At 44.8% G+C, this 20,097-nt stretch overlaps 1 protein-coding gene across 4 annotated transcripts in view; it reads left to right on the top strand.

The window, feature by feature from the left end:
* TTC28 (tetratricopeptide repeat domain 28) overlaps positions 1–20,097 on the top strand; it is a 655,470-nt gene that overhangs the window by 534,953 nt on the left and 100,420 nt on the right. For all 4 annotated transcript variants that reach the window (XM_089894637.1, XM_022550842.3, XM_089894638.1 and 1 more), the window contains 4 exons: positions 10,584–11,925; positions 13,195–13,718; positions 17,306–17,415; positions 19,100–19,229. In XM_089894637.1, coding sequence (XP_089750763.1) covers positions 10,584–11,925; positions 13,195–13,718; positions 17,306–17,415; positions 19,100–19,229 — 2,106 coding nt within the window. The remainder of the gene's footprint in view (positions 1–10,583; positions 11,926–13,194; positions 13,719–17,305; positions 17,416–19,099; positions 19,230–20,097) is intronic.

Raw genomic sequence — 20,097 nt, 5'->3', positions numbered from 1 at the left:
CTCTTCCTTGTTAATTATCATAATGAAATTGGGAGGAAGCCCATATATGGTGTCTTTTGATTTATATTCTCAGTGAATTATATTTCACAGGTAAACTGGTAAAGGGAATCAGTCAGTACACCGGATTTTTTTTTGTTTTTGCGGTACGCGGGCCTCTCACTGTTGTGGCCTCTCCCGTTGCGGAGCACAGGCTCCGGACGCACAGGCTCAGCGGCCATGGCTCACGGGCCCAGCTGCTCTGCGGCATGTGGGATCTTCCCGGACCGGGGCACGAACCTGTGTCCCCTGCATTGGCAGGCAGATTCTCAACCACTGCGCCACCAGGGAAGCCAAGTACACCAGATTTTAAAATTAGGGTTTCCAGTTTCTTAGTCTTTTGCTTAAATTATTGGATACCAGCCAAAAGACTTCCTAATTTATTAGTTTTGCTGATTTATTTTAACAGTTTCAACTATATGACAGTACAGAAGTGAAGTTGTTTTTTTTCAGATTATTAATGAGTGCCAGGGTATGAAATCACCTCAGCATCCAGTGTTTCTCAATGTAGTCTCTTGGCATTTGGGGATGCAGTGGTTCTTCATTGTGCAGGACTTACCCACATGGTGCAGGCTGTTTGGTACCCCTGGCCTCACCCACAGCCTGCCATGGTGGGCCCCCAGATATTCTGACAACCCAAATTGCCCCTCTACATTTCTAGATGCCCTTGGGGGGCCTCCTCTCCCACATGCACACACTGAGACCCTTAAGGAAATGGGCTCCATTTCTCTCATCACATGCAGAGCTTGGCTCTAATATTCTCAGAGCCCTTGATTTTGTACTCTCCTTAGATGATATGACCTGGTATCAAGTTCCCTTTGGTGTACTCGCTTTGGAAATATGACGGCATCTTAAGGTAAAGTGAATTATATTCTATAGTAAAATAATTTTAGAGGGAGCGGCATATTTTGATTTTGTTATTTATAATATGAAGCGCTATGGTAATTGAGCTGTTTGGAATAATACTGATACCCTAGAAAATGGAGTTTCACACCTTGGTATTCACTGGTTTATTTGATCTTCATAATAGCCATCTGAGATAGATGAAAACTTGAGGCCAGGAGAAGTAGTAACGTTCCTAAGAGCATGAAACAGCGAAGTGGTAGAACCAAGAATAGGGAACTTCTAATTCTGGTCGCAATGTCTTTCCATCATAAAGTATTGTCTCTAAGTAACTGGCATTTCTGGGTTATTAAAGCTGGTAGAACAAGACCAATGAAACAAATTGCAGCAAAGTCAAGAAGTGACAGGCTAGGGGGGTAGGCAGATTACTGAGGTAAAGTCAGCTGAGCATACAGCAGATGTGGAAGGGGTTTTTGATTGCTTCCTTGTTTATAACTTGTTTCATTCCATAAAGGATTTTACTTAACTTATCAAATGATGATACACTAGAAATAGGAAATCAAGAAAATACAAATAAAAGTAGGAAACCAAGATTAAAGAAAAGAGCCTAAACATGTAGCCCATAAAGGCTAAAATATTTAGTTGTTAAACAGTTTCATATTCGAGTCAGAGCTTCCTGGTGACCAAAAGCAAAAACAGAAACACATAATTCTCCTTACCCAAAAGATAGGAGCATAGAATTCCTCAGAGGAAGGAAAACAGAATTCTGAAAGAAATCTCTCAAGAGAGGTTTTATATAAGGGAATTTGGTAACAAAATTTATACCTGTCAAAAAATTTTAACAGCAAAGGTTATAATAGATTTCAGTGCGCTTTTTCTACTGTCAAACTTGAATCAAAAACAAATCAACTAATTAGGGCATTAAGATTAAACCTCAATTCACTTAAGCCTGTTCTGTGTGAGTTGAAGGTAACTTGGTTCAAGTTTATAGATTTTAGTGGTCTCACTTGATCCAGGGCTGGAATTTAGAACATCCAGAGGTGTGGATGACCCCAAAACCACTCACGAAATAAATGTCTATTAATAGGTATCCCTCTTCTGACACAGAGTTTTTAGGACAGTTTGAAATTGTATGGTTTGACAAGGCTTGGAGCACTGATATTGGAAGGCACATCCATCAGGATGTGTTAGGGTCTGGTGCAGTAACAACAGCCCACAAGTCTTAGTGGCCCAGAACAACAAAGTGTTGTGTTCATGCACAGCCTACCACAGGTTCACGTAGCCCTCTGGGGCAACTAAGTAATCCAGGCCTGCCGTGGCTCCATCTCCCTACAGCAGTGCCATCTGGAACACACAGCTTCCACAGTCAGTGGGGCAGGGGAGGAGAGTGTGGAATATTGTATTCCAGCCCTTCAATGCTCTGTCTGGAAGTAACATATCACTTCTGCTCACATTTCATGGGGCAAAGCAAGACACTTGGCCATGCCTAACTTCTAATGAGTGGGCAAATAGATACCTGGATGTAGAAGAGAACCAGAGAACAGTGATCATTAGTAAGGTCCATCTCAGAATGGGGAGAAAGGCAGGCCAAGCCAAGTGAGCGGGATGAGAAAGTCAGGCAACCAAGGCAGCGTGGGAGTGAGCAACAGGGCAAGGGGGCTGCTTCGTGGCTGGCACAGCGCAGGGGGCACGGGGCAGGGATGGCTGGGCTGGACCTGGATCCGGAAAGCTCGTAAATGCTGTTTTGATTGGCTTGTTCTTTACACTACAGGCCAGAGGAACCCTCAGAAGGTGCTCCAGGGAGGTGGGACCTGTCCAGTGTCTAGAGGCTCAGCTCAAGGGAGGAGCAGAAGCAGCTATCTCTGCATTTCAGTGATTCTACCCCAGGGCTTGAAACAAAAGAAATGTTTGTTTTATATTGAAACTAACTCCCTGTAACATTCTCAGCATTGTTAACTTATGAGGGTGCCTCCCACCTCTTATTGTGAACCAGAATGAAAACCAGGCATACTTTGCCTTTTCCAAACAGTGACTAATGGCCAGGCTTGGCCAGGCAGGCCCAGCATATTTTTCACTCTGCTCTGGGCTTCGCACCAAGTTCCCTCACAGTGGCCTGGTCACAGCCGTTAGGGATGACTGTGCCTAGCACTTCCTACCTCATCATCCATCTCCAGAGCCCCCTCTGCAGCCACCTTCTTTTTAATAGGTTTAATTATTACTTCCCCTACTTCATGGCACAATTAATCTTCCCCACTGCCTCAGGATTTACAGCCGTACAGGCCCAGGGAATTACTGAGCTGTTCACCTGCAGTCTTGGTTTTTAACTATCCGAGGGAAGGTAGGAAGTGGGGCCATGTATGAAGGCAGTGAAGTATTTGTGAGCTCCAGTGGCTCCAGGCTGGCTTCTTGTCGCCTTCACTCAGCCCAGGCCTTTGGGGCGGTGGCAGGAGGGGACTACAGAGGAGCTGCCTCTGTCTCTGTTCACCCTAAGGGAAGCCTTGAGGGCTGGGGATGGAGCAGCTAGTGCCTCTCTCTTTCTCTTTCGACTGCATTTTATTAAGTTTGGTTATAAGATGAATAAGTTCTGGGGATCTAGTGTACAGCATGGTGACTATAGTTAATAATGTTGTATTGTAAGAGAGTAGATCTTAAGCATTCTCACCACAAAAAGGCGGTGGATGTGTTAATTGACTTGATTGTGGTAATCATTTCACAATGTATATGTATATCAAGTCACATTGTACACATTAAATGTATATAATTTTATTTGTCAATTATACCTCAGTGAAGCTGGGGGGTGGTAGGACAGGTAGTTTCCAGTGAAATGTGTTTGTGGGAGGGAGAGGTGGCATGTGCAAGGATTTGCTCAGCTTTATTATAGCCACCTCCTCAGGATTGAGACAGAAGGGAAGGGCAGTTGGGATCTGGGACAGAAGTGCCACTGTACTCTCAATGTCACTGAAGACTTCCTAAATTGCTGTTGAAGCAAAAGAAGATAACAGGCTCTTAACTTCACTTACCCTTTGGAGGAACAGGAAGAGCCTGGTGGGTTCGGTAGAAAAAGTAGACAGATGTAATTAAGATAAATGAGGGCAGAAGATGGCCCAAGAGTTCTCTGGAGGTGATGCCCATACTGACAGTTACATCTGCTTCCTCCCCCTACATTCCAGAGTCTCTTAGGGTTTTCTGGTCTCTAATGTATACCTCTCTGCTCTAGAAAAAAATTTAGCCAGCCCATCGGTCTGTTTTTACATAGCTGCCAGAGGGTTGGTTTGCCATGACCGTATACTAATGTTACTAAAGAAGAAGTGGGTATAAAATCATGACCACCTTTCACTAGGAGGCATGCCAGCTTCATTACAGAAGGGGAGCAAGTGAAACGGCATGGACTCCTGAGTCAGACGAACCAGGCTCCTGTATCAGTCCTGCCACTTTGAGCCATATGGGCCTGATTAAGTTCTTGAATCCTATATTGACCTCGCAAGTTTGTTTTGAGGAGTGAATGAGATCATCAAGTAGAGAGCCAGGCACAGGTTCTCAGGAAAAGCTTACCTACCAGGAAAATGCTTGTAGCTGAAATCATATGATAAGCAATTTTGGAATGATCTGACATTTAAAAATATCTATACCTTTGCTGTCTTCCACTGGCAAAAATATTGGAGACTCGTCTCCGGGAACATAAATAGTCAGTCACCTGAAAATGACTTAGTTAAGACATCCGGTTGGTTGTATTTATAACAGAGCACTATGCTCTTGTGCCTTTGTAGACATTTGTTTACTAACCAGATCTGTCCCCTCCTCCCCACCCCAAGCTTTGAGATATTTTAAGTACACTGTAGAGAATTCTTATGTGGAAACTTGAGAGAGAGAGAGAGGGTCCAGGGAACCTAGAGATGTCCGGAGTTGGAATAATGGGTCCCCAGGAGAAACTGGGGCCCCTTCTGGGGAGGGGGAGGATTGGGAGAAGCAGCTGAGAATATGCAGTGCTGCAGAATATTCTGTGGAGCAGGTTTTCTCAGCTGTTTTTACCATCCCTTCCCACTCTGCCTCTTTGATAGACAAAGTATCTCCCTATCTTTCTTTTTTTTTTTTTTTTTTTTGCGGTACGTGGGCCTCTCACTGTTGTGGCCTCTCCCGTTGCAGAGCACAGGCTCCGGACGCGCAGGCTCAGCGGCCATGGCTCACGGGCCCAGCCGCTCCAGCTGCACGGCATGTGGGATCTTCCTGGACCGGGGCACGAACCCGTGTCCCCTGCATCGGCAGGTGGACTCTCAACCACTGCGCCACCAGGGAAGCCCAATATCACCCTATCTTTAAGATGATTTGAAATTAAAGACAAAACTAAATATCATGACAATAAACAAATCAGGGCAAAGGGACAAAGCGCTGTGTTGTTGTGTCTACACATGTCCTCCTCCCAGCCTGGAGAAGGATACGTATGGAGTCTGGTATAGCTGTAGAGGCTGGTGCCCAGCTGGTTTCTTTTTTTCTACTAAGGTCCCGAAGACGAAAAGTAAACTTAAACGTCCATATTGGGACTTACTTATGAAGGAGTTTCCTGATCCAAAAGGAGCTACAGACCTCTCTGCCTATCTCAATTATTTGATTTAACTTTTTATTATGGAAATTTTCAGACACGTACATATACACACAGAGAAAATAGTATAATGAATCCCCATATGACAACAATCCCCAATTATCAACATTTTGCTAAAATCATTTCATCTATTTTCATAAACACAAACATATACTTACTTTTCCCCTCTGCTGGAGTATTTTTAAAGCAAATAGTAGACACTGTGTTGTTTCATCTGTAAGTAATTCCATAAGTATTCCTAGCAGATGAGAAGTTTTTAAAGTATAGCTACTGTCCTGTGTCACACCTAGTGAGACTAAATACAGTTCCTTTATGCCTTCTGCTTATCTTGAAAGCAGGTGGGCTGGTACAGCTGAAGGTCTGTGGGTCGAGAGTCCTTCTCTCTGCTCTGTTGCTAACTCACTTCCTCTCACTGGGCCAGGGTCATGTCATTTACAAAGTTAGGAGGACTCTTCCAGTTCCCAAAACTTGATATTTCCTTTGAGAATAGCTAGTGATTTGGCTAGAATGTAGCCAAACTCAACCTGTTTAAAAGCAGTGGGAAAGAATAGATGAGCTCTTAAAGCCCCATTTGGATCGTGTACTATTAATAATCAAAATAATAATATTTTAAGTAAATGAGAAGAATGCACGCATCCTTTGTAGAAGTACAATGAGGCCCTACTTTTAGAGAATTTGCAAGAGAAAAGGCTGCCAGAATTCATTGCTAAGATGCTAACTATTCTAGTTTCAGTAGAGTTCTGTTAGGCTTGTCCTGTTCACACCTCCCTTGATCTTTGCTGGTAATGGTTAACAATAGAGGCAAAATGTATTGAGCACTTACTATGTCCCAGGCACTTGTGCTAGCCTCTCATAAGCATGACTCCTTGGCCCTCACAACAGGTCTTTGCAGTAGCTCTTATTATTCCTATGGCAGTGACCATTCCTGATGCATAGGTGGAGGTTTACTGTGGGGATGGATGTATAAATCCATAAGCCTGTGTCGTTTCTCTACATGCCCTGTGAGAACTGGGCTTTGTGAGGATCTTCTGCCCCACTACTCTTCATTTAATTCCCCTCCCTGCAGCACGTTGTCACCTAGCATGCCCTCTGACAGGCCCTCTGTAAGTCTTCATCTGAGTGACAGCCCTGGAAAATCAAGCTGTGGTCTCGAAAGGGAAGGAGGATCTGCAGATTATCTCCTCAGCATGTGCAGTCACTCTCCTGGCAGCTCTCAGGGCAGCTTTTATGTTGCCTCAACAAAGAGAAGAGCTGCCAAGAGTGTGTAATGTTCCGTTCAGAATTCTCCAGGCTGGCAGCGGCTGGGGCAGAGCAGACACAAGGGCAGAAGAAAAAATTCCCACCTCAGCCGGCCCATCTCCTCTACCCTTGCCTGTGTCTGGAAGTCTTTGTTTTGAGAATCTTCCTATGCTTTAGAGACCCTTGGAAGTGTCAGCTGAGGGGGAAGGCGGGGGCCAAAGGGAGTGTGTGGGCAAACTGGCTGGGGGTCAGATCATTTTGCTGTAACCAGCAGGCAGTTTCTTTCGCAAATCATTGAACCCTGGGTAGCCATTATCATCCCAACTGCTCCCTATTAACTAGCCAGACTCTTGAGGCCCTGAGAGCAAGAGAAATGGAATTACTTTTCCTTTGAACGCTCACTCTCTGAATACCGTTCATACTGTGTTTAGGAAGCATGCGATAGTTAGCAAAGCCTATTGATATACACTACTGTGATTCTCATACCATTTCTTTGAGATGATTATAACCTGGCCTTATTAATAAGAAAACCAAAAACACCAAAAAGTTTTCAATTAAAAAAGAAAAGAAAACAAAGGCTCTGAGACAGAAACTTAGGGTCTCAAAGATACTCAGCTGAATGAGGTGGGAGCCAGGCTTGTAAAACGGGACTTCTGACTTAAAGTTCTGTGCCTTTTCCATTATAGTGTGCCTTCCAGATACGTAGCCAGCTTCCTATAGGATGGGGTGCAAGTGGGGAGGATGGGGTGCTAGCCAGGTGACCTGTTTCTTGAGCAGTAGGGTGCATACAAAAAACCTGAGCTTCCTCAGTTTCCTTCTCTGAAGGTCCCACACTGCTTGCTTCCTCTTAACACCACCTTAGCAACCAGTCAGTGATCATATTGGCTTAAAAATCATTGCAGTGAAATCCGAAAGCTGTGGGAAAAAAAATCAATGTAAAGGCATTGCTAGGGGGGAAAGTGCTCAGAGGGATGTGTGGGCACTCATGCTGCCCTCCCCAGCTCTGGCTCTGTTCATGACTCTGCACTCATGGCGGGTCAGGTATTTTGCCCCTTATTTCTCCTTATGCAGAAGCTGAGGAGAGAGGGAATAAATGATTCATTTCCTCTAAGGATACTTGGAAATTTGAAACCTACAAGTTTTTTCTTTAGATAAAAGCCGTTTAGGGATACAGGCCACATTCAGGTCTTCAGAACTGAAATGTTTCTGTCACTAAGAGGGCTTCCTTCAGGTGATGCTGAGGTAGTGCCTTTTGGCAGCTTAGAGTTTCTAACCTTGAGACAGGCTCTGAAAACCTGACCTTTCCAGCTAGGATGCCAGTGACATCTCCAGTCCTCAGGAATGTTGCTCTAATTAGAGCAGAGTTTCAAAAATTTGAGTAATTTTTAACCAGGTGTTGTGCATTCATCATAGGAAAACCATTTAAAACACAGATAAGCAAAATTTTACCAAAGATCACTACTGTTACCTTTGTAAAAAATGTATGCTGTATGTATAAGTATAAACATGTATGTATATACATACATCCTATTAATGTTTTTATTAAATGTACTGTTTGTGCCCATATAACCCCTTAATATAATTTTTCCCATGTCAGTATATAAACTTCTGTTTCATCTTTTTTTTTTTACTTCACCATTTTTAATGGCACCATGTTATTCCGTAATATAGAGTACCATGATTTGCTTATTTTAAACTATGAAATATTTTACTCATAAAAGAAAATACACAGAAGAATTACCATAGTTTGTTTAATCTCTACCACCTCGAGAATTCCCTTCCCTAGAAGTATATAGTAATTTCAGTAACTAATATTTGAATTTCACGTTATAGTTTACAGTGCACTTGCACATACATTATTTCATTTGATCCTCATTACTATCCTCTAAGGTTGGTATCAAGATTATTATTTTCCTCAATTTATAGATGAACTAAAAAACCTCAAAGAGGCTAAATGATTTATCCAGTGCCCTAAATCCAGTTAATGTCATACAGATGGCTGGACCCAGAGCTCAGCACGACTCCTGGGGCCGGGCAGACCTCCACTGCAGGCAGGGGAGGGAAGTCAGGACCGGAGGAGTGGCCCTGGCATGCTCCTCTCTCTCCCACGCCCCGCTCACTTCAGCTTTTATTATGTGTATTGACATTATTTGTTTCATGACCGTCTCCCTTATGACCCTGTGTGCTTTCTGAGGGCAGACACGTGTCTTCATTTCTCTCCCTGTGTGCTGCCCTCCACAAGGCTTAGTACACAATAAATATTCAGTTAATATTTGTTGGGTCAGTGTGTAAGTAAATGAATGAAGGAAGGAAGGAAGGAATGAAAGGTGTAGAGATAAGCAAATTGCAGAGGCTGGATTTCGATAGCTTGCTTTCTCAGTGCCTCTATTTTCAGTTCAGACATTTTAGCAACCCATCTTGGTGTTTTTGAGTTCTTATACTTCTGCAGGTTTTGGTCACCAGTGCAAAGTTCACACGTTGATGCACAGAAAAGCATGTTCAAAACCAAGGGCGAAGAGAAACCTGTTTGCATACTAGATCCCTCCGCCTTTTCTGTGCCTCCCCATCCCAACCCCAACTGAAATGAACCAGGCTGTCCTTAAAGGTGCTTCCCAAGTTACTTTTATTATATCCCTCGTTTGGAACTACTTTATATTTATGATATTTATGATATATCTCATTTTGAACTGCTTGTAAAAACAACAGCTTAGCTTAGCAGCTATAACATAGTTTATGAGGGCTGTTTGAAGTGCTGTTATTGTTGACTGTAAAAGCTAGATAGCAGAATTACAAGAAATTCTGGAACAAAAATCATTCAAAGCCTATCACCTAACAAGGCAACTGTTTTTATTTTTGCATAATACCCTCGAGGTCTTGTCCATGTGCACAGATTCATTTTCCTAGTCATTGTGAGGGAGCGTGCAGCATTGTTTTCTGCTTTTTCCACTTAACATTATTGCAAGAACTCTTTTTTCCCCATTTTTCTGCATAGACTTCGTAATTATCTTTTTAATGACTGTATAATCCCCTGTTGAGTTGATATACCAAAATGTACTTATAAAATCCCCAAGTTGTTTGCCATTGAAGATGTTTCTGATTTTCCGCTAATCTATAATGGTGCAGTGAAGATTGTTATGCATACGGCTTTTGCATTTGTTGTATGATTGCCTTAGAAGACATTCCCCTGAGCAGGATTGCAGGGTCTGAGCAGCACTGTGTGTGGTTCTTGCCATGCTGCTCCTCCAAAGGCTGTTCCCGTTTGTGTCCAGCAGTTGATGTGTTTACCAGCTTCAGGGCCACCTCATCAGTATAGGGTATTGTTTAAATTTTTTGTTTGCTAATTTAGTAGAAGTAAAATGGTACTTCAGGGTTGCTTTATTTTGCATTTCTTTGATTATTAAAAGAAATTAACATTTTCCCCTGTGGTTACTCTGTATTTCCTTGGATGTGAGTTGTCTGCTCACTTTTACTATTTTTGCCTATTTCAGTAAATTGGGGTCTTGATTTTTTTTTAAATGAAACAAGTGAAATCTTTATACACGATAGCTATTGAATTTTTTTTGTATAATTCATATATTTTCCAGTATTGTGTTTGGCTTTTAATTTTAGATATATATTTATAGTATAAAACTTATTATTTTTGTAACCAAATCTGTCAGTTTTTTTTTTTTATTCCTGTTGCTTTGAAGCTTAGAAAGCTATCCCCCCTCTGGAGAGCTGATAAATATTTAATTCTACCTTCTGTTATTTTAAATTCTTTAATTCATCTGGATTGTATTTGAGTATAAATCGAGTTGCAAATTACATTTTTTCTATATTGCTAGTCAGTCATTTCAACCCTTTTCTATTGTTTTATTCCCTTTCTCAGGAATCATACACCAGATGAAAGGTGATTATGATACTGCACTGAAACTCCACAAGACCCACCTGTGCATCGCCCAGGAGCTGAGTGATTACGCCGCCCAGGGCCGTGCCTACGGGAATATGGGCAATGCCTACAATGCTCTGGGCATGTACGACCAGGCTGTCAAGTACCACCGGCAGGAGCTGCAGATCTCCATGGAAGTGAATGACCGTGCCTCACAGGCCTCCACACACGGGAACCTTGCCGTGGCCTACCAGGCCTTGGGTGCCCACGACCGGGCCCTGCAGCACTATCAGAACCACCTGAACATCGCTCGGGAGCTGCGTGACATCCAGAGCGAGGCCCGGGCCCTCAGCAACCTGGGCAACTTCCACTGCTCTCGAGGGGAGTACGTCCAGGCCGCCCCCTATTACGAACAGTACCTCCGGCTTGCTCCCGAGCTTCAAGACATGGAAGGAGAAGGGAAGGTCTGCCACAATCTTGGCTACGCCCATTACTGCCTTGGAAATTACCAGGAGGCGGTGAAGTACTATGAGCAGGATCTGGCCCTGGCCAAAGACCTTCATGACAAATTGAGCCAAGCAAAAGCCTACTGCAACTTGGGCTTAGCATTCAAGGCTCTGCTGAATTTTAACAAAGCCGAAGAGTGTCAGAAGTACTTACTGTCCCTAGCCCAGTCCCTGAATAATTCCCAGGCTAAATTTCGAGCCCTGGGGAACCTGGGCGATATATTCATCTGTAAAAAAGATATCAGTGGTGCAATAAAATTCTATGAGCAGCAGCTGGGCTTGGCTCACCATGTAAAGGACAGAAGACTGGAGGCCAGTGCATATGCAGCCCTGGGCACTGCATACCGAATGATCCAGAAACACGACAAGGCCTTGGGTTATCACACACAGGAACTGGAGGTATATCAGGAGCTGAGCGACTTGCCGGGAGAGTGCAGAGCTCATGGGCACCTGGCAGCCGTCTACATGGCCCTTGGGAAATACACGATGGCGTTCAAGTGTTATGAAGAGCAGCTGGATCTAGGGCAGAAGCTGAAAGATCCGAGTCTAGAAGCTCAGGTCTATGGCAACATGGGCATCACAAAGATGAACATGAATGTGATGGAAGAAGCCATCGGCTACTTCGAGCAGCAGCTGGCCATGCTGCAGCAGCTGAGTGGAAATGAGTCTGTGCTCGACAGGGGCCGGGCCTATGGCAACCTGGGGGATTGCTACGAGGCCCTGGGTGACTATGAGGAAGCTATAAAGCACTATGAACAATATTTATCTGTTGCCCAGAGTCTAAATCGCATGCAAGACCAAGCCAAGGCTTACCGGGGCCTGGGAAATGGACACAGGTAAAAATGACAGAGGACAAATGTGGTTGATAAACCTGCACAAAGAGCAGTTGTGAAAGTAATGGCCACTTAATGTCTGCATGGCAGCTTATTGACTACAAATCATTTCCATGCATACCTCATTTTGTTCCTCCAATAATTCTGTGAAATTAGCAGGGTATATTTTTACCCTTATGTTATATAGGAAGAAACTAAGGCCCAGAGTTTATGTCCAAGATTACACAGCTTAAAAGGGACAACTGAGGTTAAACCCAGGGCTCTCTGACTCCAAATGCACTACCTTTCTGACTACATCATAATGAGCAGAATAAAAGAGATAATAGGAATGGGAAAGATGAATGAATTGATCTAACTTATATTTTCTGAATGCCCCTCACATTATATGGATGTGTTCATTAATATAACACCTATACCCACCAATTACCTGGACCCCATTTTGTTGCTTTTAGGGAGAGCCACCTCATGATAGTGGGAGTGAATAAACATACACTGTCATGCTGGCCACCTTGCATAGATATCTTGCTTAATATTTATAGCAATCCTGTATTAGTCTACATTTATTATCACCTGCTATGGGATGTGGGATTTATTAGCATCCAGAAACTGAAGCTCAGGAAAAGGAATTCATGTGTCCTACACAACTGGTTTGGTCTGCCGCCAGAATCCATGCTCTTCTCACTCTTATCGTGTCATCTCTTAGCAGCACAAAAAGATACACTGTTGGCCAAGGTGGTGCTTTCCTTCTGAACGTGGGCAACCCAAGAAGGTGTCTGTGTCTGCAGAATATACGGCCTCTCCAGATAGGCAGGGGACTAGGGCTCCTGGAGTGGAGGAAGGGCAAGGGTCAGACTAAATCATCACCCGCAGAGTGCTCTGAGAAGCTCAGGGTGAAAGATTTATAGCCATTGTAAAGTGATTTCAAAAACATAGTCTAAGCAGTAGTGGAAATTGGGAGGCCCAAAGAACCAAACAGTTCACTTGCTATCATTGTGCCTATTAATATATTTTATGTTTCCTCCGGGGTATATATCCCATTGAACCTCAAGCTCTTGGGAAGGTCACTAAGGGATGACTTTTGAATTGCTTTCCAGATTATGAAATTCCCCTGCATCTCACTCTAAGGTCACATGATAGATTTTAGCTAGAAGAGAAGTTAAGAGCTTCTGTAGTAAGTGACAGTGACAAATGCTTTTCATTTTCTCAGGGGCTTTAGCATGTCTGCACCTGCACAAAATAATATCATTGCTTTTCTGTCTACATCCCCCACAGGGCAATGGGGAGCTTGCAGCAAGCCCTTGTGTGCTTTGAAAAGAGGCTCGTGGTTGCCCATGAGCTCGGGGAGGCCTTTAATAAAGCCCAGGCCTATGGAGAGCTGGGAAGTCTGCACAGCCAATTAGGGAATTACGAACAAGCCATTTCCTGCCTTGAACGCCAGCTGAACATTGCTAGAGAGATGAAAGACCGAGCTCTGGAAAGTGATGCTGCCTGTGGCCTGGGGGGCGTTTACCAGCAGATGGGGGAATACGATACAGCCCTGCAGTACCACCAGCTGGATCTGCAGATAGCAGAGGAAACCAACAACCCCACGTGCCAGGGACGGGCCTATGGGAACCTGGGCCTGACCTACGAGTCCCTGGGCACCTTTGAGAGGGCCGTGGTCTATCAAGAACAGCACTTGAGCATCGCTGCACAGATGAACGACTTGGTGGCCAAGACGGTGTCTTATAGTAGCCTTGGAAGGACCCATCATGCTTTACAGAACTATTCCCAGGCAGTCATGTACTTGCAGGAAGGTAAGTGAAAAGGTCTGTCACGGCTTCTCGGTCTACCCTGAGACTGAGCTCACAGTCTGCCCAGCCACGGTGTGAGTGGCCACCTCTGCATGGAGTGAGGATCTCAGAGACCACATCGTCAGTTCAACTCCAAAACCATGGTGTCCCCCACTGGGTGTTCCTTAGTAGTACAAAGGCTTTCCACTGTCCAGGATGCATTACCCAGCTTGTCTCGCTCTGCTTGCCAGCTGTCCAAGGAGCTGACACCCTCCTTGCTTTTCAGAGCCCTCTACTGAGTAAAAAACACATTCTACACAAGGTCAAGTTAGATCTAATAGTGTACAAGTTAAGGGCCTGAATCAGAGGAAAAATGCGCAGCTGTTCCGGACCCATTGTCCCTTTAGAAAATAAGCTGTATCAAAGCTGTGTGGAAGTCCATTTCAATGTGGCAGCCGGGGTCTAATCCAGAAGCACCTGTCTGAGGGTCGCTCAAGCCATCAGCCAGGTTTCCTGGTGCTGATTACCCACCGTGCTGGGCTGGTGCCACGGTAGGCTTATTTCAGGCAGGCCCAGAAAGTGACTGCTTCCCTCCCTCCCCTCTTTTTCACCCCCTCCCCCCACCCCCTCTCCTCTCCGGCAGGCTCCATGCAGTTACCTGCGCACAGTCAGGCCTTGGACACTTCCTTCCTCACCAAGCAGGAGCCCCACAGCAGTGTGTTTGCCCTCCACCCCTTTGGAACCCTCCTCTGGAAAGCACTTCCTCTCACACGGGCACATGGCATCCTGTCATCCTGGGAGGGAAAAACAGCAGATACGGTGTTCTTGGCTCACTAGTAAAAGGAAATGGTTGCTGATTTCAAGCAAAAACTGTCATTTATAGTTTCCAGAATTTTTTGGCATACATAGTTTATCTAATTGGATTTCATTCTCATAGTAACCATGAGAGTTGTATCTTTTTATTCCCATTGGCAGCTAAGTGACCTGAGGCTCAGAGACTACAGTGGCTTGATCCTGACCATGCGGTCAGTCAGTGGTGGCATGGGGCTCAGCCCAGGTTTCCTGACCTCAGGAACCACACAAGACCTTGTATGCAGTTCTTTCGACCTCCCAAGAACAGAGCAGGGCTGGGGCAGTCACGTCCACGATTACTTCTGATCCCCAGCTGGAAGCTGGGAGAGAGGGAAGCAGCACATGAAGTGGAGAATGGGCCAGGGGCTGATGGTCGCTGTGGTCCTCTGCACAGACCAGGCTTGCTCTGGCCTGCAGGCTGAGAGATTACTGAGAGGCTAGAAGCCACTTCCCAGACATGATTTGGCTCCCACTCAGTGGGAGCTCTGCCTCAATGCATTAAATATGAGAGGTGGCTTTTGGTTTCCTGAAACTAGACTGGTAAAATTCTAACAGACTGGGGGCGATTTTCAATTGAATTTGTGAAAACTATTAAATTCAGACCCAGTGTATGACAGCCTTTCAACTGTGTCCTTTGGTACTTCCTGAAATGTTATTTTCATGAAGCAGCTGCTTTGCCTGAGATACTGTAACAATTCTATACTTATGGAAAGCTCTATTTTTATTGTTGTAATTTTAAGTTTTGCAGAGATCTAAATTCTTATCGCACCATCTCCACAGTGTCTTTTTCGTGGATGTGCTCTACCGGAGAGCCTGGTGTACCTCATGGACCTGACCAGATGCCTCTTTGCATAAGTTGTTTCAGGTGCAAGACACCTGGGAGGCCCTTTCTGAGTGCTCTGAGTTGGGTCTGCAGCCTCTTGAAGTGAGGGGACAGTTCAGTTGGAAACCACTTCGGTACTCTCTCTCCCTCCTGGCTTTCAGACAGGCCTGTGTACTAGCATCCCCCTGCCCACATGCAATAGAATCTCACAGGCAGGCCTGGTCAAAGCCTTTGGAACAAGCTCTCTACGTGATTTGTATGGTTACCCGTGATAAAAACCACTGGTCTCATCCAGCTTCTTTTCTTTTTGCAACTGAAGAAAGGGAGGCTGGAGCAATTTAGTGACTTACCTGGAGTCATGTAACTAGTTTCTGGCAAACTAGGCTCCAGGAGGGCTGGATGGGTGGGTCAGATTCCTAAGAGGCAGAAGCAGGTAGAAACTGGGGAAGGACAGATACCATGTCTGTGCAGTGGGCTTTTAGCTCTTCATTGTTGAACTTTTGACTATGGGCCAGGGAGTGTCCTACACGCTGGGGATCTAGCAGGAAGCAAAGTCAAGTCCCGCCTTGCACAGAACATACCTTCTGGAGGAGCTGCCTCAATGACTTTGACTTCCAACTCAGAGGCCCAGGCCTAGCAGGGAGAGCTATATTGCTGAATGAATATGGTTAGCTTGTTGAAGGTTAAAACAACCGGTCTCCTCCTGGTTTTCACCCAAGAACCATTTCTTTTATTTCTGTTCCTACTCTATGAAGTATTTTAAAATGTGAATAATTTGCAAATACATATTGTTTTTGTTACCCTGTGACATGATTTAAATTTAAAATGCTGTTTCTAAGTTTTCTGAGTTATGTGCATTTTGAGATGCATGATATTTTATGAGTTTGAACCCGAGTATCACTTTTATTAGCCTCTCAACTGACTCAGTTCCTTTTCGAAAGTCTGAAATTGTGTGGGCCCAGCATGCTCAGAGACAGGCTCCCATGCACCCTGAATTAGACTAGAAAGAAGAAGTCCTTCCTTGGTGTGTGCAGTTGTAGTGTGGGAGCTTTCCTGCTGTCTCGGCACAAGCTAACTCCTATGTACAGAGAGCAGGATAATGAGGGCCAAGTGATGCCGAGAACTGCTTAGTGGCCAATACGATAAATGGTTGCCTTCAGATTTGACTCCCACAAGGCTCTGGAGGTTGCTGATGTCCTGAAATCCAGAAGCTTCCTGTGAGTAAGTGACCCAAACTGCAGGTGCCTATCTGAAGGCCATTAGAATGAGAACAATCTCATTTAAAGCTTTCAACTCATAATAGCTCTTGCTCTGCAACCCCGCTGAGGCACATCAAAGTCTCAGCCTTAAAGGAAAGGCAGATTGGATGTGAAATGCCTCAGTGGCCTCAGTAACAGAAGGCAGGGTCAGGCGGTGTGAGCATTCTGCTTCCAGGAGGACATCTGATGTGTCTCTCGTCAACACTGATTGGATGCTGTGCACATGTGATAGGAAAGAGTAGTTAGTAGCTGGGCTTCTGTACTTGACTATGGAACTTTCAAGAAAGACTTCTGCCAGCCAGAGAATTGGGTTAGGTAAACTTATAGGCCAGGAGTTTTCATTTGCAAAGCTAGGGATTTCACAGCTGGGAGGGCAGCCAGTTAGGTTCCATTTGTTTCAGTGTTTCTGCCTGCCCTGCAAACCTGTCTCCTGCTGATAGCCATCACCTGAGCTCTTGCTGCGGCAACTTGGAGTGACCTGGAAAGGTCACTACCAACACAGAATTTGAAAAAAAAAGCTTACTCTGCCCTGGCTGATTCTGCTTTTGTCCTGCATTTTAACTAGCTGCGTTGCTAACACTCTTCATATACACCTGAGCCAGAGTTATGCTCCAGAACTCCTTGGCAGGATGGAATTGTCTTTTATGTGTCCTCAAAATTTCTCTATCTGAATTCAGGTTTAAGGTTAGCAGAGCAGCTGGGCCGAAGAGAAGATGAAGCCAAAATTCGCCATGGTCTTGGCCTCTCCCTTTGGGCGAGTGGGAACCTGGAGGAAGCCCAACATCAGGTGAGCAGGAGAACCCTGTCCTGAGTGGACTTTGTTTCTAGAAGCATGGAAGACCTTGGGATTACTATCCTAGTAGTGATGACGTTTGCCAGAGGGTGTTGACCTGTGCTCTTGGGTTTGACATACAAGATTTCCAGCCTGTATCAGCCCAGAAGTGTTGAACCATAGTAAAGACTCTTACTCACTTGTATGATAGATTTCTCAATAATTTCTTTGGAATTCTTGTATTATGTGCTATTGTTTCTCATTAAACCTTAATATGAAATTATATACATTTTATGACAGAAGTAAATAATCCAAGAATTCATAATTATTGGATTTACTGTCTTTGTAGGTTTCTAGTTATATCACTAGATGCTTCTCTCCCCTCTTCCTCTCCCTCCCTTCCCTCTCTCTCTCTCCCTCTCTCTCTCTCTCACACACACCCACACACACACCCACACACACAAAGTTCATGTTTCTGCATGCACACAAATAGTTGAAGAGAAACCTGCTCTGTGCTGGCTCTGCAAATTAGAAAGATCCCTGGACTTATGGGTTCCTCCGTCAGGTTGGAGGAATTGTGAGATGGCATCTAAAATCACACACTCAACTGCTGAGGCAGCGCTTGCTGTGGAGGGTGCTGTGCTAGCAAAGGGGGCCAAGGATTGGTGAACCCAGGCTCCTGTCGTAGGTGCTCACAGGGAGTGAGGACATGATATGCTTGAACTTGTGCCACAGCATCCTGGGATGTTATGACGTTTTACAATTTAAAGAATTAATTCTCTAGTTTTCTGGTTTCAGAAATTAAAGTTTGTACTGATATTTATAGTTTTCAAAGTACTTTCACTGACTGGATTTATTCCTTAATAACCCTGTGAGGTAGAGTGATAACCATCCCTTTACAGAGAAAAAACTGAGGTTCCGAATCTTACCAAAAGTCACCCAGCAAATTAGTGGCAGGGTTGGGAATACATTCCTCTCTCCTAGTCTAAGTCCCTTAGCCTTAGAATTCTATTCTTTAAATTTGCATGAATTAAAAATTTGATACTGTTTCCACATATAAATATCAGAGAAAGGTCTTGTGGTCCCCTTAGAGCAGCAGGACAGTGTCTCCTTAGGAGTGTCGTGTGTCTGGTCCCAGGGTGTGCCTGTGAGTGGACGTGGCTCCCTGGAGCACTGCTGTGCAGAGCAGCGTCTGGTTCAGCTGAACTGCCTGCAAGAAGCCTTCCTCCTGAGAGCGCGGCTGCCGTCAGGTTTTCCCCCCAGCCTCGGGCGTCTCCAGCCTGGCTCCCCCTCACCTGCTCCAGTTCCAGCCCTTCTGTACTGTGAGGCGTTGGGGTGGTGAATTACTTGATGACAAGAGGAGAGGCTTTTCATTTGTTTTAATCAAAATCAGCACTTGATCGCGTTCATAGCTGATTTTTTTCCACAAGTTTCAGACTATGAGTCTATAACCCCTGTCTTTTAGATCCCCTTGTCTGTCAAAAATTGATTACACAAACTATAATTTACTGAGTAGGATCTAATTGATGCCTTTTCAGGTCCACAAAGACCTACCTGGAAAAAAAGATTCATCCTTTCAAATCTCTTAAAACAATTTTTCTGTTGTGTACCAAGATGTGAGCAAAAATTGTCCCTAGTCGGTGAACGGCTAGACAGTGGTTTCTGGAAAACAGATAACGTTCTTTTCCCCTCCTTGCAGCTCTATAGAGCATCAGCCTTGTTTGAAACGATCCGACACGAGGTGCAGCTGAGCACGGACTACAAGCTCTCCCTCTTTGACCTGCAGACATCCTCCTACCAGGCCTTGCAGCGAGTGCTCGTCAGCCTCGGTGAGAGCAGTGGGGGTTCCCACCTTGTGTTCGTGCACCCCTGTGTCTGAGTCGTTTAGTGAGTGCTGTGATGAAATATGATTTGTTGTCATGGCAGACTGAAGCCACAACCACAACGCAGCCATTGAACATTCGTTCATTCAAGCAATGAATATTTGTGTGTGCCGAGTGCCAGTCAAGAAGTCCCGGTTCTTGACCTCTAGAAGCTCTTAGCCTATCAGGAGACAGAAGTCGGGAGCCCAGGAGGGTGTGATTGGCACTAGAGTAAAAGGGACTCGGGTGCTGTGGGAACCAAGTGGCTTGGCAGACAGACCCAGGAGCCAGAGAAGGTGTCCTGGAGACAGGGATGCTTGAAGCAGGTGCTCCCACCAGGTTCCCTCTGCCCATTAGTACCTGGGGGCAGGTACCTGAGAAGACACTGGTCTCTTCCTATTTTACTGCCACACATCTTTTAATGTTGCTGTCTAATAAATGTTTGTACTGTCTGCCCCCAAGGCTGTGACATAGTCAGTGACAACGCTCCCAGGCCTGTGGGCTGCATTGCACTGGGACAGTATCCACCTTCCATTACCCAGGCCTTAACTGTTTCAGCCACCCTATTCCAGCAACCCCATCCTCTCCCTCTCCTCAGGCCTGTCCATCTCTGCAGACCATTTTCCCCAACCCAGAACTTGGGTTAAGGAGGTATTCATTGGAATTAACAATGTCTTTGAAGTTGGATGTTGAGGCCTTATCAATAACCTGTCCTTTGCTTTATGGGTATGAATACTCAAATTTCCCCTTGAAAAATGTATCTATTAACTGTGCACATTGCCTGCGATTACAGTTTATTATCTACTATAATCACAGTGTTAAGTCTGTCTAGCAC

This window comes from Delphinapterus leucas, chromosome 14, assembly GCF_059928025.1.
Source record: "Delphinapterus leucas isolate spDelLeu-1000000601 "Yukka" chromosome 14, BTC_Dleu_Yukka2, whole genome shotgun sequence".
Taxonomy (NCBI): domain Eukaryota; kingdom Metazoa; phylum Chordata; class Mammalia; order Artiodactyla; family Monodontidae; genus Delphinapterus; species Delphinapterus leucas.
Note: the sequence above shows the minus strand (reverse complement) of the source record. Positions and strands in the feature narration are given on the sequence as shown.